The sequence below is a fragment of the Oncorhynchus mykiss genome, chromosome 6, assembly GCF_013265735.2.
Source record: "Oncorhynchus mykiss isolate Arlee chromosome 6, USDA_OmykA_1.1, whole genome shotgun sequence".
Lineage (NCBI taxonomy): Eukaryota > Metazoa > Chordata > Actinopteri > Salmoniformes > Salmonidae > Oncorhynchus > Oncorhynchus mykiss.
Genome location: NC_048570.1, coordinates 34,612,731 through 34,635,303, shown reverse-complemented (window position 1 = coordinate 34,635,303; position 22,573 = coordinate 34,612,731). Strand labels below are relative to the sequence as shown.

The window sequence follows — 22,573 nt, the reverse complement described above, 5'->3', positions numbered from 1 at the left end:
CAATGTCTGTTTTTTTTACCCATCTACAAATAGGTGCCCTTCTTTGTGAGGCATTAGAAAACTTCCTTGGTCTTTGTCGTTGAATCTGTGCTTGAAATTCACTGCTTGACTAAGGGACCGTACAAATAATTGTTATGTGTAGGGTATAGAGATGAGGTAGTCATTTGAAAATCATGTTAAACACTTATTGCACACAGAGATATTCCATGCAACTTATTATCTGACTTGTTACACAACAGTTTACTCCTGAAATTATGTAGGCTTGCAATAGCAAAGGGCTTGAATACTTATTGAGACATTTCAGCTTTTAATTTTATATTACTTTGTAAAGCTTTCAAAAAACATAATTCCAATTTTGACATGATGGGGTATTATGTGTAGATCAGCAACACAACATCTACATTTAATCCATTTTAAATTCAGGCTGTAACACAACAAAATGTGGAAAAGTCAAGGCACTGTACATTATATTTTGCATTGGTAGGTGATGTCAAGCCCTGATCTGTTTCACCTGTCCTTGTGCTTGTCTCCACCCCCTCCGGGTGTCGCCCATCTTCCCCACTTATCCCGTGGGTATTTAAACCAGTGTTTTCTGTTTTTCTGTGCCGGTTCATCTTGTTTGTTTAAGTCAACCAGTGGTTTCTCAGCTCCTGTTTTCCCCCAGTTTTCCTCTTTTTCCCTCATCCTCCTGGTTTTGACCCTTGCCTGTTCTGACTCTGCATGACCACTCTGGTTGACCCTGAGCCTGCCTACCATCCTGTACCTTTGCCCCTACTCTGGATTATCGACCACTGCCTGACCTGACCCTGGGCCTGCCTACTTCAACACAGTCTGCACTTGGGTCTGATAGGTGAAGTTGATAGACGTTTTTACGTCATAGGCTACTTACACCTGTGATACCTGTTTGCATTTTGTGTAGCCTAACTAAATTAAGATATCTCTAAAGAGGTTGACCTGAAATCAATCAGCAATCAATTAAATCATATACCAACAATAATTGATAAACCATTTTCTGGCTGTTGTTCTGAAGGGGAGATGAAAAATGTATAGGTTATGGTATCTCAATCAACCTGACTTTTGTGTGTGATTTATTCTGTTGGTGTTAGGATAATACAATCAATCTCGAAGTCAATGCCAGGTCAAACGTGTTTAATTCATTTGATATGAATTTTACCCTCTAGTATTGTCCTTAAAGGTTGTTTTTTTATAGCTGCCTGAGACCTAGCAAAAATAAGTTTGGGAATTATATATTTTTTACATCACAGAAGTCTTTGGGGTGAAAACAATATGTTTCAAAGACACTGTAGTGGCCATTAGGACATGGTTGATAGTCAATATGAAACATTTTACAATACAGTAAATGGGTCAGTAAGTAAAAAATATAGTTAAAATGTGTATGCAAAATGTATATGTAAAATGTATGCCATAGAGAGGCTTTTATTCTCTATTTTGGTTAGGCTAGGGTGGGCATTCTAGTTTCTTTATTTCTATGTTTTCTATTTCTTTGTTTTTGGCCGAGTGTGGTTCCCAATCAGAGGCAGCTGTCTATCGTTGTCTTTGATTGGGAATCATACTTAGGTAGCCTTTTCCCCACCTGTGTTTTGTGGGTAGTTGTTTTCTATATAGTTGATTTGCCTTACAGAACTGTTAGTTTTGTCTCTGTTATTTTGTTCGAGTGTTTTGAGTAATAAATAATCATGAACACTTACCACGCTGCGCTTTGTTCCGATCCTCATTCTGACGATAGACATGACATATATATATATATAGTTAACACATCTTGGTGTACATTACAGACAAGCTCTTATTTAGCTCTTATTTAATGTGAAACATTATTACACTACTTTGAAAACCCACCAAACTATTCCTGAGATATTTGCATATTAGAAACAAGTGTGGTGGTAGTTGTGATGCTAGCCATTTTGATGAACCATCATTTTTTTTTTTTATCAAGGTGATAAAAGCCTCTCAAAGGTACAACACAGTGCCATGTAAAGGCCTTAGATATGAACCAAAAACGAATGTCCATTAGAAATGACAAAAATTAGGAGCAGATGTCCTCTGGAATGTGTTGGCAGACTGGACATAACTACTAATGCTGCAATGGGAAAAACAGTAGCTATGATACTTACAAGCTCATCAACTCGAGGTACAATAGTCAATACACATAGTGGACATAGCCTAGGGTTGCATAATATATTTTCTAATGACATATTATTATCATGTTATGTTATTGTTATTAAGTGGCCGGATACAGTGCACCGTAAGAATTCAAAGAAAATAGCTTTTTATATTCATGTGTATTTTATCCCTGAGACAGCTCGTGAATATTCATGACTGTGCCGCTAAACGTCACAACGCAGTAGCGCTTTCCCTGCGCTCTTCCTCTGAGAGACGTCTGAACAGAGTGAGGGTGGGATGCAATACAGCATGCGAGAGCTGGCAACAGAGAATGGTTGGCTCGCTCACCATGCAGAGAGGCAGTGCGAGCATCGGAACCGTTTGACAGCATTTGAGGACAAACCCGTTCTGAACTTCTGTCACCACCTCAACGTTCTATTGCGACCAATGGTGGATTGATGGAAGAAACTCACTGCATAATTGAGGGAGGCATGTGCACATTTCGAGATACATCCGAATCTATTTCAGGATCAGGCCGAATGCTGTGACCACAACGCCTTTGAGAGAGGAAATGTCTAAGCAGTGATATCGAATGCAGCTTCGCAAATACGGTATTATGCACTGTTAAGGATGGACGAGCTGATGTTGTCCTTGTGACTGAGATTTGACGACTTTCCACATTACAGTGCACGTGTCTTGCTACAATACATATGATCTCCTATTTAAGACTTTGGTTCGTGTCTGACGTAATGTATTTATAGTGGACACCACAAGACATTTCTCTCCACCAGCAGTGAGTCTGTAAAGGTATAGGGGTACTGCGTTGATCTAAAGAGAAAACATTGTTTTGTCCAGCATGCTTGTCAACCTTCAACTTCTCCAGTACAGCATCTGGATACACAGTCTGGGAGACCATAAGCTTGAACAGTAGTAGCTCCACACCAGCCCTAGAGAAGCTGCCGCCGGTATCTCAGTGGTGCTGAAAAGACAGCTCCTCGTTTCAGGACTCCCAAAGTTGACTTCCACTGAAAGCGTCTGCTTTTCACTGCTACAGAGCCGAGAGTTAGCTAAATACTCTAAATGGATTATTATTTGGCTTGAAGGAGTAAGCCCGACTGTTCTCTTAGGTTACATGGCTGTGGCACGCAAAATAAAAACTTTGCTCACGGTTAACATTTTTGTTTTTGTGGGGATCATATTGTTCTCAGTGTACTGCAGAATACAAGACCGTTCTGAGGAACTCATTCAGATCGGCAGGATATCAGACCAGAGACTGAGAACCAGGAATGGAAAAGTGTCCAACTTAGTGGACAGGCAGTCTATACTTCAGAGGCTGGAGCGGCTCGAGGACGTTGTCTACAACCAATTAAACGGTATGGAGTATACTTACTTAACAACATTCAGTATAGTCTTTACTCAAGTATGAGATCTTTTTTTAATTGTCAGTATTCATTTTGGAGACATCTCTATAGTTATGTACATCCTGAGTTACTGTCATTTTACTACGGAGCAACTATAAACAGCCTATGTATGTTACATTGGACTTGATCAGACAATGGTCAATAAGATATTATGCAACTGGTATATCAGCCAATCAGATGGTGTCAGTCAGTACGGTACAGTTATTTTGTGCAGCGTGAGTCATCCTGTAATGGATGGTGGCTCTTCATGGTGTTACAAACTATTGCCAACTAGTGAATATATTTTACTCAAGTAGAATCAATGCTACAGTTCCTAATATGTTCACTTAACTTGGTATGATCCCTATCAATAACTGAAATCAACGACCTTAGCCAATAGTTGTATATTATTCCCATAGGGGAAAACAACCCTGCCTCTGGCTACTGAGTTCTGCTTTTCTCATTCCCTTGGCCCCAATACAATCATCTTGATGGGCTGTCTGAAATCTAAAAGAAGTTCCAAAAAAATGGTTCTTTATCAAATGAAAAAACAGCTTTATTTTGTTATGTTGCCCTTAGTCACTGAAATGTATTGTAGGAAATTTGGTCTGCCTGGCAAAACAGCATCCTTTAAATCGTGTTAAAAACATCTGTGTGTTCCATGGTCCTACTCGCTCATGAAACGTGAGAGCCATAGACTGAAAGTCCAACATTTAATTTGAGAGGTCCTTTTAACCCTTGTAGAGAATATTGAGTATGCAGCATTTTATACAGTCAATTCCCCAAATGCAGTAAGAATCAGCCATATGTTATCAATAGTATATACAAATCCCATTATAAGCAGCCTGTGCCATTACTGATTTGTTTGAAGTAGCAAATAATTCCCTCAATCTCCCTATTCAGTCAACGTCAACAAAACTCTGCTTCAAGGTGAAAATTTTAACATAAAATAATTTCCATAGAGGCAGGTTCTTAAAAGATAAGTTGTGTACTCACTGTATCAAACCACCATAGTGAAATTGGGCCTTGGTGCCCAGCAAAAGGCCTATTAATGCCGGCACTATTGTATTTTGAACAGGATTTTGGTGAAAGTGTTTGTAGTCAGTTTATTCCCTTTCTCAAAAGTTGTCAAGGCCTTTGGAGCAAAGCCAGGAGGCACTGCCTCACCAAATATATGATGCATCCTCACATTCAGGGGGCTTTATCTAGTGTAAGGGGCCGGGGAGCCACCATGTATTTATGTATGTAGGGCAGCAGGGAGCCTAGCAGATAGAGCACTGGGCCAGTAACCAAAAGGTTGCTGGTTCGAATACCTGAGCCGCCAAAGTGAAAACTCTGCCGATGTGCCCTTGAGCAAGGCACTTAACCTTAATTTGCTCCAAAGCCGCTGAACTACTATGGTTAACTGTAGAAAATAACATTTCACTGCACCTATCTGGTGTGTGACAATAAAAACATTGTTATTCCCAAACATTTTATGCATGTTCCCTAAATATATTTTCCAGTAATGATAGTGTGGCAAAAAACGTATTTAGTCAGCCACCAATTGTGCAAGTTCTCCCACTTAAAAAGATGAGAGAGGCCTGTAATTTTCATCATCGGTACACTTCAACTATGACAGACAAAATGAGAAGAAAAAAATCCAGAAAATCACATTGTAGGATTTTTTATGAATTTATTTGCAAATTATGGTGGAAAATAAGTATTTGGTCACCTACAAACAAGCAAGATTTCTGGCTCTCACAGACCTGTAACTTCTTCTTTAAGCTCCTCTGTCCTCCACTCATTACCTGCATTAATGGCACCTGTTTGAACTTGTTATCAGTATAAAAGACACCTGCCCACAACCTCAAACAGTCACACTCCAAACTCCACTATGGCCAAGACCAAAGAGCTGTCAAAGGACACCAGAAACAAAATTGTAGACCTGCACCAGGCTGGGAAGACTGAATCTGCAATAGGTAAGCAGCTTGGTTTGAAGAAATCAACTGTGTTAGCAATTATTAGGAAATGGAAGACATACAAGACCACTGATAATCTCCCTCGATCTGGGGCTCCACACAAGATCTCACCCCGTGGGGTCAAAATGATCACAAGAACGGTGAGCAAAAATCCCAGAACCACACGGGGGGACCTAGTGAATGACCTGCAGAGAGCTGGGACCAAAGTAACAAAGCCTACCATCAGTAATACACTACGACGCCAGGGACTCAAATCCTGCAGTGCCAGACGTGTCCCCCTGCTTAAGCCAGTACATGTCCAGTCCCGTCTGAAGTTTGCTAGAGAGCATTTGGATAATCCAGAATAAGATTGGGAGAATGTCATATGGTCAGATGAAACCAAAATATAACTTTTTGGTAAAAACTCAACTCGTCGTGTTTGGAGGACAAAGAATGCTGAGTTGCATCCAAAGAACACCATACCTACTGTGAAGCATGGGGGTGGAAACATCATGCTTTGTGGCTGCTTTTCTGCAAAGGGACCAGGACGACTGATCCGTGTAAAGGAAAGAATGAATGGGGCCATGTATCGTGAGATTTGGAGTGAAAACCTCCTTCCATCAGCAAGGGCATTGAAGATGAAACGTGTCTGGGTCTTTCAGCATGACAATGATCCCAAACACACCGCCCGGGCAACGAAGGAGTGGCTTCGTAAGAAGCATTTCAAGGTCCTGGAGTGGCCTAGCCAGTCTCCAGATCTCAACCCCATAGAAAATCTTTGGAGGGAGTTGAAAGTCCGTGTTGCCCAGCAACAGCCCCAAAACATCACTGCTCTAGAGGAGATCTGCATGGAGGAATGGGCCAAAATACCAGCAACAGTATGTGAAAACCTTGTGAAGACTTACAGAAAACGTTTGACCTCTGTCATTGCCAACAAAGTGTATTTAACAAAGTATTGAGAAACTTTTGTTATTGACCAAATATTTATTTTCCACCATAATTTGCAAATAAATTCATAAAAAATCCTACAATGTGATTTTCTGGATTTTTTTGGTGGCTGACAATACTTTTTTGCCCCACTGTATGTAGATAAGGAATCATCTACCAAACATTTTCATGAACAGATTATAATCATTTCATCAGTTCCTGTCTTTAGGAATTTGAATCTCTAATGAATTCACCGCCTCTTCTGACAATCTACATTCTATCTACAGGATAATGACACTTTGGGAAGAGCGAGAGATTTCATACGGTGGTTATTTTGAAACTTGAATTTGATTCCCTACAAAGCCCCGATATGAATATGTCCTTGCCCTCGTGAATGAGAGGTTAGATCCTGCACCCATCTGGACATTTCACTGAACCTATCTGGTGTGTGACAATAAAAACATTGTTATTTAAAACATTTTTTAAATGTATTTGCCCTGAAGTGTACAGAGTCAGACAGAGTCTGGAGGAATCCTCCCCCCCTGTCACCAACCCCTCCATGTTTAGCATCCAACTATTTATTGACACACTTAATCATACATTTATATCCCGATTTATTACCCAATATGTAAATGGGGCACAGACCACTAATTGTATTCTATTGCAATTGGGATTGGCTGTACAGAGTGAGAAACTTGCGTGCCAATAACTATTACCATGTCCAGCAGCGATTTGAGGTAATTGCCCATTTTTCAGTTGTTTATTGTCCAACAGTGACATGCCAATGGATTAAGACAAGGCCCAATTAGATTTAGAGGACATTTAAAATGCCCAATCTTCTATTACATGGCTTTGCAAGGTGATGCAGCTCCTGTGCATTGTGCAAGCATTTGTTCCAGTACTGCTCAGTCAGTGATTTGGACAATGTGCCCTCATTTTGTATTTGGTTAATGTGTGGGTTTAAATATTCCATAGATTTGTGAACCAGTCAATTTGGTTGCAAAGGCCGCTTCACTGGCATCAAAAATGGCACTCTACTTCCTATAGTTAGCACCCTACGTCCTATAGTGCACTACTTTTGACAAGGACCCATAGGGCAAGTAGTAGTGCACTATACAGGATAGGGCATAGAGTGACATTTGGGATGCAACCATTATCTAATATTATCTAATATCATCTAACACTATCTAATATTTCAATGAGGTCATTGCTCACAAAAACAACAGTGAAGTGTGTTATCAGCAACTCTTTCAGTACGGAAATAACTGACAAGAGGGTTATCAGCATCTCTCCTCTGCTGAAGAGGCACTATCCTCTGCTGGATAAGCGTATATCTGGGTTTAAGCTTCTGGTTAACAGGCTTATAGGACAGTGTTGTGACCTAAACAGTATATACAAAATGCCAGATCTCTACTTACTATCAGTGCAACTTTAGATTCACAGATAGATCCTCTCTGATCGGTGTATTCATGTTATGGGCCAGAAGTGTATTTGTTTATCAATAATCATCAATAAATACAGTGCCTTTGGAAAGTATTCAGACCCTTTGACCTTTTCCACATTTTGTTATGTTACAGCCTTATTCTAAAATTGATGAAATAGTTTTTTTCCCTCATCAATCTGCACACAATATCCCATAATGACAGAGCAAATAACAGGTTTTTATAAATGTTTGCAAATGTATAAAAAAAAATAAAAAAACTTTAAAACATTTACATACTGCAAGTATTCCGACCCTTTATTCAGTATTTTGTTGAAGGACCTTTGGCAGCGATTACAGCCTCGAGTCTTCTTGGGAAGGACGCTACAAGCTTAGCACACCTGTATTTGGGGAGTTTCACCCATTGCTCTCTGCAGATCCTCCCAAGCTCTGTCAGGTTGGATGGTCAGTGTTGCTGCACAGCTATTTTAGTTTCAACATCAGTTGCATTCAGATGTCACAGCCTCCAACCCAATGCTGTCCTAAAACAGACAGGCTGAGCTGAGCAGGGCTGAGTGTTTGTCATCAGTGATGCATGTCACTTCTGGTTTCATCCTGTGTTAGTGGAGGTGATGAGATGGCATGGACATTCCATCTGCAGCACTAGATATGACTCATATCTATAATGCCCAATTGAAGAGTTTAATTTCAAAACGCTATATATATACATTTTCTGAAACATTGGTAACTTAGCTTTAGGTTTTACACAGTCAAATGTATCAAATAACTACACTTCTAATTAAGACATTTACATTTACAAATGATACATTTGTGACGTCAATATTAAAAAACTTCAATACAGTAAAATGAGATCTGTATGTAAAACATTTACATTTGACATTTTAGTCATTTAGCAGATGTTCTTATCCAGAGCGACTTACAATAAGTGCATTCATTTTAAGAAAGCTAGGTGAGACAGTCAAATATACAGGATACGAACATTCCATTTCAACTGAACAATGGATATATAGTGTTTTGCAAAAAAATTGATTAATAAAAATCGGAGAACAGTAATATTTTAAACACCCATGAAGGTACCAATATGCAATCATTTCTAATGAAAAAAAACAAATGTGAAAAATTGGTGGGTAAAGCATTTGGGAGATAAACTCTTCGATTATGCTGCAGTGAGCAATGTTGTTAATAAAGCCTGGGGAGAGAGAAATCCTGACAAGGAATTAGAAATGTAATTTTGTCTCATCTCCCATACCCCATACCTTAATAGTATTCATCAGTAATTCTACAGTATATTGGAGAGCCCACGGACAACTCCCCAGCAGATTGGAGTGAGGGAATGGAGCCTGTGAAGGAATTCAATATATTTTCCAGTAATGATATGTCGATAAGGAATCATCTACCAAACATTTTCAGGAACAGATGATAATCATTTCATCAGTTCCAGTCTTTAGGAATCTGAATCTCTGTAATGAATTCACCGCCTCTTCTGACAATCTGCATTCTATCGACAGGATAATGACACTTTGGGAAGAGCGAGAGATTTCATATGGTGGTTATTTTGAAACTTGAATTTGATGATTCCCTACAAAGCCCTGATATGAAAATGTCCTTGGCCTCCTAAATGAGAGGTTAGATTCGTGTGAAAATATTTCATTTTCATTAGGAAACTGGCGTATTACATGATTTATAGACAGATATACTGTACTAGATTAATAAAGTATTTTTGCCTTATAATAGCTAAATGGTGCTATTGTGCACTTCTTCTTTTGAAACAGTTCTTTCCACTCTCAGACCTTTGCATGTGTTGCCATGCAAGCTTAGATTGTTGTGATGGCACATTGGGTCTCGACATATCATTCTGATCATTTCCAGATACGAATCACCCCTGGGACTCATTGGTTTGCGTTTTTTGAAAAGAGCAGAAAATTAGGACTTTATGCGTAATGCCTTTCCCGTGTTGCCAATGTTTTATGGATCGCCCACATTGTAGCTTTTAAAGCCAACCACAGGGAGTTATTTTCCTCTTCTTGAACAACAGATCACTCGACCACATCCAAGACATCAATATTTATAACATCTCAGCTTCACTTTTGACACGCATAACTCCACTTTTCCTTTAAATCATTCACAAAATTGGGATGTCTTTTAGTTTGACATCTATCGAAAAAGCCCAAGTTAGACACTTTTTTAAGGTTGTTGCATAATTTATCACTGTAATGCCTTTAATGTATCATGTTGCGGGCGCCTCTGTAAAAATGGATTCTGAGGTGAGCGACTGAACATCAAGATAGATATGCACTTGGACATAGTGCACCTAGTTTGATGGTAGTCAGTCTTTCTCGTTCTCATATCTGCACAGACACATCTGTCCATCTGAGTGCATAGGAACAGTACATCATCCTCCTCTGAGTCCCAAATGGCACCCTATTCCCTATAGAGTGCATTACTTTTGAACAGGGCCCATAAAGCTCTGGTCAAAAGTAGTGCACTACGTAGTGAACTAGGGTGTCATTTTGAATGCAAACCTTTATCTCCCAATAGCGTGCTGCAAATCTCATAATACAGGGAATAGCACCTGTGTGTTTACGGTGGAACAACCAGATGTTTCCCTGTAATTACCTCATTGTGGGATAATTAAGGTGTTTTGCTAATGTGTAGTTTGAAGAATGAAACTAGAGGAAGTTGGGTTGAGGATGTGTCAGTGATACAACATGAATCATCACAATAGGATAGGATTACACACGTCTGTAGATATGCTTGTGTTTACGCTAAAAAGCTTGATGCTCTTTTTGGTGGCTTTGCCATAGTGAATAAGCAATGTACAGTTTTACCCCAGACAGAAAAGTCATTTAAAAGTGCCCTATAAGTCAGTCTAATACACCTGTTGTCAGTGTCCTGGACAAATCTTGTATACTTGATTCCCCTACCCTTCCTTCCCAGATTTATTCTGCTTCATAGTCACAGAACGACATCATGGTAGGCATATTGTCTGCCTTGACTGAACAAATGAATGTTTCTGCACATTGTATACAGGTCCAACCCAATGGAGCAAGCACAGTGCTCAAACACAGTGCTCAAACACAGTGCTCAAACACAGTGCTCAAACACAGTGCTCAAACACTGTGGTCAACTGTACAGTTACACGATTAGTCATAGAGGTGCACTGACATTCAGAGTTCTGGCCAAACACTGGTAGCTGGAGCAAATGCCATTGTTGTTTCCCCAGTAGTTTGCCCAACCTGAGTCACAATAATCTTTACTCTGAATGAGAGTCCAATATATTTAAATGATGAGTCGCACAAGCATATTACTGTTGTATTTTGTTGCCTTGTCTGAGACGTCTCTCATTGTTGTAGATAATGAGTCAACCTACTCATGGGTTTTAGTGAATGCAATCATTCAATGTTTGATTCGGTCTGGAATATGAATTATATTGAATGGCTTGAGGCTTGTCTAATTTAATATCTCAAGTAGCTTTACACACTTAGCAATATCTACTGTACCAATTCAGAGTGGTTTGTAATAAAACCCAATTTAATTTATACATCCTTATAGCGGACTTGTCGTTTTTCATCCAAAGCTTAACCCCTCTATTTACACTAATAAGTTGTGGCATTGTAAGGATTCCTTGCTTTGCTCCAATCAACAGAATATTCAACCTCAAGCGAAGAAAAAAAAACATGAACAGATGAATCAGCAGCAGAGTGAGAAATTGTAACTACAACAAATGATTCTCTGAGGTGTTATCAAAGCCCAATTGTTTTGGCAGCAGCACAGCAAAGGCAGCTCCAAACCAATCACCACCAAATCCCCGAGCCGGTTCTGTTTGCTGTTGCTGCTCAATAATGCGTAAAAACAACACAGGATAAAACCAGTACTCTGGACCACACTCACATGATGAGCAGTGATGTAGTGGTAAAAAAATAGGAAGGTAAACTCTGATCCTCAGTCAGTAAACTCTGATCCTAGACTCACAATGGATTTTTCTGCACTGTCACGCAAAATAGAAAAAGGTGGGTAAACTGTATTTACCCTCCACTACACCACTGATGATGAGTAACATTGCTTTAGACGTTTAGAGTTGCATTGGCTTCCTGGACCACTGACTAAGATTTAGCTTAGCGGGCTAATGTGCTCTTCTGACGTGTAAGAGACCAGGGTTCGAACCATGTCAGTCGCACGAGGCCTATGTTAAAATACCTCTTCTCCACTCTGTCAGGCAGCAGCAAATGGCAGACAGACTTCCTGGCTCAATGTGCATCCGCTCATCCTCTAATGGAATTTTCTTCAACCAGCCAGAAGAAGCCGAGAGTGAGGGGAGCAAAATAACAAGGACTGCGGAAAACAAAACCGCGGGGATGTTAGGCTGTTTCCGAGTCTCACGCAGAGGCACTCCAGATTTTACTTTCAGTTGCTTCTTAGATTGCCTCAGTGTTACGAGAGCGGCGATTGGGATTCAGACTGGGTTCATAACGCTACTGAACCCCACCCAGGGTGTCAGATGACACCACTGCGTGTCCCCTGATGTGATCCCTCTCGTGACAGGTGACAGCTTGCAACCGCCAATCGTTCAGCTCCAATGGCAAATCTCCCAGAACCTCAAAGCCCTCATCCCCAAAATGTTTTCTTTGCAATGGCTTGGGGAGAAGATCTTCATTAGTATGGCCTGTTTACTTGCTGTTTCTCTTCATCCGTTGAGAAGAGGCAACATGGTTTACCTGTGGAGATCACACTGGAAGTATGACACACAGATACAATTAAGCCCCTACAATGTCACTGTGCAGCATGATTTAAAATACCCAAACCAGAAACGCTATGAGACTTCATACCTATAGTAGACAAGATGCAGCAGAGTCTCCATACTTAAACAGACAAGGTGAAAGGTAGAAAAAGAAAGAGCCAGGAATATAAATACAAACCAAAACTATCATTAAGAGCCAGACTTTGAAGTCGTTCTGGAAAGTTTAACAGCAAAATATCACTGTCTGTGATTAAAGACTGAAAACTTCCAAGAGCATTCACTTGATGAGTTAAATAAAGGTTAAATGAAAAAAATATTTAAAAAATTTGACTGCTGAGATCTCGGAAAATCTAATTTCTGATAACCCATTGTACCCTTAATTTCTGATAACCCTTTCCCCTTTATAAATGTCACAGACAGGGGAACTGTGTTATAGTCTGCTAAATGCATTGTACTGTGTCATTTTAATAAGGGCATCAATGTCTGATACATTCAATCGGATGTCAAGTCACAATCAGTGCTGTAAAGTACTTAAGTCAAAATACTTTAAAGTACTACTTAAGTAGTTTTCTTTAGGTACTGTATCTGTACTTTACTATTTATATTTTTGACGACTTTACGTTTACTCCATTACATTCCTAAAGAAAATTACAAAATGTACAAAATGTACATTTTCCCTGACACGCAAAAATACTGACCAGGACACGAAAATGGTCCAATTCACTCACTTCACTCATCAAGAGAACATCCCTGGTCATCTCTACTACCTCTTATCTGGGAGACTCACTAAACACAAATGCTTTGTTTGTAAATTATGTCTGTGTGTTGTAGTGTGCCCCTGGCTATCTGTAAAAATAAATCTGTCTGATGTGCTTATTATAAGCAATTTGAAATGCTTTATACTATTAAAGAAGGTGTCTATACTTTTACTCAAGTATGATAAGTGGGTACTTTTTCCACAACTGGTTACAATAGTGGGAGACTTAACTGACAAATGTATTTCTGATGTGTGATCCACTGTGCACAGTAGACGTCAATTCAACATCTATTCCACGTTGGTTCCACGTAATGTCATGAAAATGACATGGAAACGACGTTGATTCAACCTGTGTGCCCAGTGGGAAGACTTAAAATCACTTAGTGAACGGCCATCAATGTGTAGTTGAAAAGCTGTATTTGTTTGTTGATAGATTTTGTATTTACAGAGCTGACCCCTTCCTCTGCAGGGAATTATAACAGTCTAGAGAACTGCAATAGTGACCAATAGTATCTGTAAACCTGTCAGTCCCAATCAGTTTCAGTCTAATTCTAATTAGGTTATAAGGAAAGCGTATCTAATGTGCTTCTCCAAATGAGGATAATTCCAACAGTGATTTTAGACCTGATATCCTGGAAAATGATCAGTACCAGGGAAATGTAGACTGAGTGTACAAAACATTAAGAACACCTGCTCTTTCCATGTCATAGACTGACCAGGTGAATCCAGGTGAATGCTATTATTCCTTATTGATGTCACTTGTTAAATCCACTTCAATCAGTGTAGATAAAAGGGAAGAGACATTGAGACAATGCCCATTTACCCTCAACATGGATTGTGTATGTGTGCCATAGATTGTGTATGTGTGACATTGAGGGTAAATGGGCAAGACAATATATTTAAGTGCTTTTGAACAGGGTATGGTAGGTAGTAAGTGCCAAAACTCCTGGGTTTTTCACATTCAATATTTTACCTTTTATTTAACTAGGCAAGTCAGTTAAGAACAAATTCTTATTTTCTAAGAATTTAGGAACAGTGGGTTAACTGCCTTTTTCAGGGGCAGAACGACAGATTTTTACCATGTCAGCTTGGGGATTCGATCTTGCAACCTTTCTGTTACTAGTCCAACGCTCTAACCACTAGGCTACCTGCTGCCCCAATAGTTTCCTGTGTGTATCAAGAACGGTTCACCACCCAAAGAACATCCAGCCAACTTGAAACAACTGTGGGAAGCATTGGAGTCAACATGGGCCAACATGGGCCAGCCTCCCTGTGGAATGCTTTCGCCCCCTTTTTGATTCCTTGCCCTGACAAATTGAGGGCAAAGGGGGGGTGCAACTCAATATTAGGAAGGTGTTCTTAATGTTTTGTACACTCAGTGTTCATATCTCCAATGCAATGCTTGTGCCATAGAAGTAGAATGCAGATGTTATACTTTATATGTCTCTCTATGTCTTGCACCACTGTTTTTTCTCTGCTGCTCGCTCTACTCTGTCATCTTGAGAAATCCACACCCAGGCTGGTATTTTCAGCACCTTTAAAGACAGATAGGGTAATGATGCACTCCCCATGATTCTCACAGCCCATGAATGTCAATCACCTGTCCCTCTGTATGGCCTCTCCTCTCACCTACCACTCTCTGTCTCTTTTTTTGTCTGTCCGTCTCACTCTCTGTGTGTGTGTGTGTGTCTGTGTGTGTGTGTGTGTGTGTGTGTGTGTGTGTCCTCTAGGGCTGGCGAAGCCCATGGGGCTGGTGGAGGGGCCTGGGGGTCTGGGCCAGGGAGGAGCAGCTGCCACTCTGGGGGACGACAGCCATGTTGACGGGGAGGGAAAGTACGAGGAGTATGGCTACAACGCCCAGCTCAGTGACCGCATATCCCTGGACCGTAGCATCCCGGACTACAGACCCAAAAAGTAGGTTTGACTTTATTTATTTATTCATTTAGTATTTTGTATTATATTTATTTGTGCAAAAGAAAATAACATTGTCTGTAGGTAATAGAAGAGCCAACTGAATTGAGGTAAAACAGTGAGAACCCCAAAATGGGTTTTTAGATTTGTCTTGTCTCCGTACAGTAGCTAGGCCAGGGCAGCTGCATTAGACATGAGTATTCCTTACATGGAAAGACATTGTCCCAGACAGCCAGAGAAGATGTTGATAGTGGGGCGGCAGGCTAGTTAATAATGCAATAAAAGAGAGAGTCCAGCAGTATTTCTTATGAAAGAGACCGTGGAGACCCCAGTAGGAATATTAATGGCCTTTTTAAAATGAATCTTATATTTAGAATGTGGGACTACATCTGTGATACAATGACTGTGAGTGAATAATAAGGCATGCCACTGGTGTTCAGACCAGCCCGTGTCAGAGAACAAAAACAGACAGATAGAGAGAGAGACGTCCAGAGACTTCTTTGGGCTTTGCTGGGGATAACAATTCATTTCATCCACATCCGCTTTGTAATCCCCTTTCTTTCATGCTGGAAAATCAACGAGAGGAGAGAGCGAGCAAGGGAAAGAGTGAAAAGACGGGTTACTAATTAATAACCAGCTGAAAATTGCTTGGTGGAAAAGAGGATTTGAGGAAATTATTCTTTATGAGGAGGATAATGTCTACAGGAAGTCAGTGTTAACGGTTTGATCATGTGTACAGGAAGTCAGTGTTGACGGTTTGATCAAGTGTACAGGAAGTCAGTGTTATTGGTTTGATCGTGTGTACAGGAAGTCAGTGTTGACGGTTTGGCTAGACCATTTATTTCCGTATATTGTTTACTCCCTCGTGATAGATAATCATACCCCCAGTCCTGCGTTTGACATATAATGCAAGGGGCAGCTGTATGTTATGTATACCCTGTGGAAATAATAATGATTCATGCAGTTGTATGTTGTGTGTGAGACGTGTGTCTCTATTTCAACACAATTGGTCACGCCATTAACAAACATGTGCAGCAAGATATGCTCTTTCTTTAGATGTCATTCCAGAGGGTGAAACCCTTCCCCAAAGCCAAGCAGTTCATAACAACCATATAGACACACTGTTTGATGAAGATACAGTGGGCTCCCTATGCATAAAGGAAATCAATATGTTTAAGCTTAACATATTCATGTCTCACTGTTCTGCGTATTATTGCACCATGGCTGGAATGATATAAAACAAACATTGTCCCTGCACTTTGAACGACCTTGTTGGGGTAATTAATTAGACGTAGGTAGCAAGATGTCTACTGATTGGAACAAGACAAGGACTGTGATTGTAATCAAAACATGGGTCCTTGGTGCAGGAACGGGATAGGGCTATTTTCATACCATGTGGGTGCATTGCATTGCGTGTTGGACTGAATTGGGCTGTGCAGAAACACACAAGACACACCTTCAATATACAGACACCATTTCCACACTACTGAGCCGAGCCAAGCCGATCTGTACCGCATTGCCCTGCTTATGCGGCCGCCTTGATTTCTGAAACATTGCCTGAAAGGACAATGTGAAAAGAAAATACCTTAGCCAGCAAATTATAGGATTGTGGTCTGTAGGATAGTGTGGAAAGGGTAACACAAGACACCTCTGGTCAAATGCCATAATTGCACGGGAGTCATGGAGCGGAGAAGGGGGGAGATTATTGAATGATCTCTACATCCAGACTCCTCATCCCCTCTGTCTCTGTATTACACTGTCTTTCTCCTTTTGTAGGGTTTTAAGACCTACCTCCGATCTATTCATTCTAATTGCAGCCCACTATCATCATGGTCAAATCAGGACTTGTCAAGACGGACCATTTTCCTAAACCCTTTTATCCCCATTCACTGTCCAGTGGTCTGAGCTTTATGTTGCCAATCCTTCCAGCGTTGAAATTTTCTAACATTGATTCAGAGGAAGTTAACTTGAGGCTTTATTATCCCATCCAGGAACTGATTTCACACCACACCATGTTGCCCATCCTTGGGTGGCCTGTAGCACAATGCTGCAATACTATGTCTTAGAGAAGGGATGGGCCAATAAGAATGATGCACTAGCTAGCACCTGAGGTTCACAGAGGGCAGAAGAGAATAGCATCTGAATGAGAAAGAAAATGAAAGACACATCTAGCCTATACCTCACAGTCAATGTGAAAATGTAATTTCCATGCTGTTAGCTCTCTGTTGCTCTCTAGTTTGGCTCTTTTAGCCCCTGATGAGAAGTTGTACAATATTTTCTATTTCAATTCATCTATATCATCTGTAATCATTTGTAGCAAGACATGTCACAATTTTGCTCCTATATTCATTGAGATCAAGCAATGCAACAGATGTTGAGGTTGGTTCCCCATAGACTTCCCATAGACGTATCTGGGACTTGGAGAACTAGACTATAAAGCAGGAAGGTCACGCGGCTGGGCGCTACCTAATTTCTTAAGCCTCTGATACCCTGGAATGGGATCGCAAGGTCACCGCAGCGGCCATTTGTAAGTAAAAGGCTTCAGCTCTAATGTTTCTCCCACAAAAGCTGAGTTTATCTCCTCAACAAGGCAGCGAAATGACAAGGCAAACTAATGTCTTTTTGAGAACAATCTTTATATGGGGGTAGAGTTGCTTTCATTTCCTGTGCAGCACAGGTTATCTCAGGTTAATGTGAAATTTCAAAGCGAATAACATGGCTGTGAAAAGCAGGCGGGCCGGCCAGCCAGCGTCGCAGGCCGAAAAGGGAGTGTGATGGGAATAAGTCTTAATCTGGCGCTCTGTTTCTGTCACAGATCGTTCTAGGTTGAATTATGAGAGCTTGCCAGTGCGCTTAGTTCCATTACAAACAGATGAGTCGATCGCTCATACTGTTATGGACCTACAAACCTCCCCGTTCCAGCAGACAGGCACAAATTTAAGGTTGAGCAATGTCCTAAATTGAATTCAGTAACTAGGGCATTGGAACTACAATATCACTTAACAACCTCAATACTGAATTTGCCCATAGACACAACTCAGCTGAAGTGATCTGGTGCCTTTCTCCAGTCCCTTCTGGCTTTTATTCTTATGGTAACCATATTCATACACATACTAGCCATGACAAATTAAACTTAGCCCAAATAAAACATACATCATTCGATTTGGCATGGTTGTCAGCTTGTGGCTGTCCCCCCACTAAAGGAAAACTATTGCACAAAGATTCACTTGTATTCACTGCCAGACATGGCTTCGTGTTTACGTATAAATGCATGTATGGCTGATTGAAAGAGGCAGTGGAACAGCTATGAAAGAGAACAAAATAAACTTGCTGAGAGAAAGGGAATCCTTTTGGAAGGATTTCAGGAATACACTGAAAAGCTTATCAATCAAAACAGTCCTGTTTGCTATTATTGAGAGGAAACATGGAACTTTCTGTATATAATCAAAAACAAACTAGGAAACCTACAGTATATAAACTGATATGTAAACCAATTCGGATTTTCAATCAAATCTTTTCCTGACAGAATAAAATAGAAATTGACTGTGACTGAAATAATCGTATAGAACTTCACTTTGAACTTGAATAGGGTAATATACTGCAAAGAATACATTAACAGTATGACCCATTTAGGCAAAATAATGTACAGTACAGCGTCAGTTTTTTGTAGCTCGGCCTTGGAGCGTTGTAGGAGAGAGGGATTGTTTCCCCCTTTCAGTCCTGAGAGCGGAGGCTGTAGGATTGTGATTTTTGTTGTTAGTGAGGAGCAAAGATATGAGTGATCTTGCATAAGTTATGAGCCTAAGTGCTCCATGATACACTGTGGCCAGCACCCTGAAAGGTACTGGCGGAAGCTTGCATGTAAATAGTGTCACCATAGTCCAACACAAATAAAAATGTCCCTTGCACAAGTTCTTTTATAACTGACATAGAAAAACCTGATTTTGTTTTTCAAATTAAAACCTATTTTCAGTTTCTATGCCAAGTTTTTAATGTGCTGTTTTTAAAATGGAGCTTTTCATTTAACCAGATGCCACTTAACCATTTATACAAGAGGCACAGGAGTAAACAATTGTGTCGTCAGCATACAGGTGGTGTTTTAAACATTCCTACCAACATCATTTGTGTACAGTTTACAAAGGACAGGCCCTAAAATGGACCATGTATAACAACACCCTTACAGTCTCCTCCTCTCCATATCACTGTACATTTCTCTCCTGTCATTTCCCATTGCTGTGAGGTGAGAAACAGTTAGTGCAGGCCAAACACACACACGCACACACACATCATTGGTTTATGCAGAACTGACTGACTGCACTATTCTCAAGTTTAGGTGGGTAGACAGGACGCAGAGCAACGCTGGATTCCATCTGATGCGCATGCACACACACACACACACACACACACACACACAGGGTCAAATATTATACCCCCAAGACATGCTAACATCCTCTGTTGTTGGTAATGGTGAGAGGTTAGCATGTCTTAGGGGTATGATCTTTCACCCTCTAACTTTCTCACTCATCATTATCCACGGTTCATTCACGATTATCCTTAATCATGGTAGCATCCACATTAATGTAGAAGTGTTTAGAAACATATTATATTCTTATTTACAAAAGAAGTGACTCCAAGTCACACAATATATTATTTACCATTCATTTCTATTGGGCACAAAATAATATGAAACACAACCGAAACTAACTGCAAATGCATCCAACAAGTTCGTCACAAGCTTGATGTAGTCATTGTGTAGTAGGAATATGGGACGAAATACTAAACTTTTTGTGGGGAAGATTATGGAAAACTTATGGAAGTAGGGAAAACAGCGCCACTGTCTGCCCCACGGCTGTTGTTTTTGTTTTGTCCATGAAGCAGAGCTGGGGATCCTCGTGCTTCGTGGTAAAAATAATTGCAGCACACATGCTGCTGTTCTATTATGCATGATGTCTAAGGGGGAAAAAAACTGTGGTCGTTTGTAGTAAAAGTCTTTGTTGTTGTAATTTCGCAAACGGACTGTGGCAATTTCACCATTAAGGATTCCAGCTTTAAATGACTAATTGTGTTTGTGACCTCTGCTCTCATCTACTCAGAGCCAAGCCGATTTAAGTTTTGAATTCATTTGTTGACGTTTTGCCACCACCGCCTCATAAACCATTCATTTCAATCATAGGTGAGAACATTGTTGAAAATATAAACACATCTTATTGTGACTAGTACTTCATTAACACCTAATTGTGGTGCAATATGATTACACCAAAAAAATTGAAGATTAAATAACACCCCACGTCAATTGAACGCCTAGTCCACGTCGGCTCAACGTAATTTCACAGAAATGATGTGGAAACAACGTTGATTCAACCAGTGTGTGCCCAGTGGGACAGCAGTTGAAATATAATTAAGGTGCTGGTGGGGGATGGTTTACAAAATGTGGTTGTTGCCATAGGAATCCGTTTCAGTATGACCAGCTTTACCTTTAGATGCCTGCAAAGCCTTATGCTACTGTGAAAGCCCTAGGGAAACGCAATGGGAGGAGTCAAAAAGACTATGATGAACTGCATATAAAATATACAAAATCTAAACGCTACTGTATGGTGCCTGTTTACGTGCTTGTGTACAGCAGCAAGCACTACTGTGGGCGTGTGCAATTCATTCCATTAACTGGGTCATTGAAAACGACAACATGAAATTGGATTGCAATCACAAGAATCACTGCTCCACAGCTCCAGTTACCATGCGTTGGTGTGAGAGGCCTAATCAGTGGCTGCAAGAGCGTTTTACTCTAGTTGAGATCCTGGGCTATAGAGAGAGAGTTGTGGGAGATGGAGGGAGGAGGGATAGGGAGAGACACAGAGAGAGAGACTGTTGGCTCTGGAGACTGGAGAGGGAAGCCAGAGAGAGAGATAAAGAGAGAGAGGGAGGAAAGCCCTAGCCCATCAGTGTTGGTGTCATTCCCAGCCCTGTTCTCTACACCTCATCTGCCTCTCACCTCCAGCTTATAGATCTAGCTAGCCAGGAAGGAGCTGCATATTTCATTTGCAGATAGGCTGCAGCTTTCCCTTGCCACAACCCTCACATTAAAGAGTGCTCTTATTTCCCCTACTTTGCTTTGTCAAAAAACGTTTCGGGACCATGGTATGCTTTAAGGGGAATCGACTTAAAACACTATTAATTCACTGAGCATACATACACAAGTCTTACTATATTAAATGTATGAAGACTTGTGTATGTATGCTCAGTGAATTAATAGTGTTTTATGTTTGAATGTTCTGAATATATGCCAATTTTTTTTTGCATTTCAATATCTTCCTTTTACAATGACAGTTCAGAACTTTCAAACAAGACTTGGTTTATTCAAATTAAAGAGGGCAGCTCACTATTACCGGTTCACTGGCCAAATCCTGAATTGTGTTCCATAATTATAAAACCGTAGGATTTGTTTCCATACAGGTGCAAGCAGTTGACCTACCCAGAGGACCTCCCTCAGATCTCAGTGGTTTTCATCTTTGTGAACGAGGCCTTGTCCGTCATCTTGCGGTCCGTCCACAGCGTGGTCAACCACACCCCGGCACACCTTCTCAAGGAGATCATCCTGGTGGACGACAACAGCGACAGTGGTAAAATGTCTAGTTCAGATGCTTCTTTAGCATAACCATCTAACTGTTCATTCCCTGTGACTGTGCTCAATCAAATGATCAATCAAGTGAATTTATAAAGCCCTTGTTACATTTGTCACAGCGCTGCTACTGTTACCTGACCTACTGTTTTGCTTCCCATATCTCATTTGAAAAACCACAATCCCCCGTATTACTGCATTGTTTTTTGTGGCTAATTGCTCCACAAACATTACCTCTCCAATTCATTTTTGTCTCTTTAAAAGTGTAGGGTGGAGTCACAAACTTAGGATTGCATCTGTTTGTGTGTGGGAAAAGTGCCAAAGGAGTCAATTCCCTTGTAAAATAAATAAACAGCCGTGATCGAATAAGTCAAGTTAAACAAAATACATTACTAACTTAAGTGTTATTCTCTCCCTCTCTTTCTCTCTCTCTCCCTCTCTCTCTGTGTGTGTTGGTTGTGCATGTGTTCAGAGAAGAGAATGAACGAGGGCAAAGTAGAGAGGAATGGAGAACCCTTGGGGGTGTGCTCTTAAACACTGTTAGTGAGTTTAAAAATATCCAGAAAAAAAGAGAGGCCTCTATCCTCTGTTGAACTGATGTGCAGTGCACAGCCTTCATTGTGATTTGGTCGACATGGGGCTTTGGTTGCTTCCACACACCTGCATGGCCCGTGGCAGCCGGCCCCGCTCAGCCACGACTCCCAAAATCCTGCCTGTTTCAG

The 22,573-nt window shown here is 40.6% G+C and overlaps 1 protein-coding gene across 2 annotated transcripts in view; it reads left to right on the top strand.

The window, feature by feature from the left end:
• The first annotated feature begins 2,406 nt into the window (after positions 1-2,406).
• LOC110525838 (polypeptide N-acetylgalactosaminyltransferase 9) overlaps positions 2,407-22,573 on the top strand; it is an 89,486-nt gene continuing 69,319 nt past the window's right edge. For both annotated transcript variants that reach the window (XM_021606290.2, XM_036979970.1), the window contains exons 1-3: positions 2,407-3,494; positions 15,055-15,238; positions 21,686-21,852. In XM_021606290.2, coding sequence (XP_021461965.1) covers positions 3,254-3,494; positions 15,055-15,238; positions 21,686-21,852 — 592 coding nt within the window. In that variant the 5' untranslated portion in view covers positions 2,407-3,253. The remainder of the gene's footprint in view (positions 3,495-15,054; positions 15,239-21,685; positions 21,853-22,573) is intronic.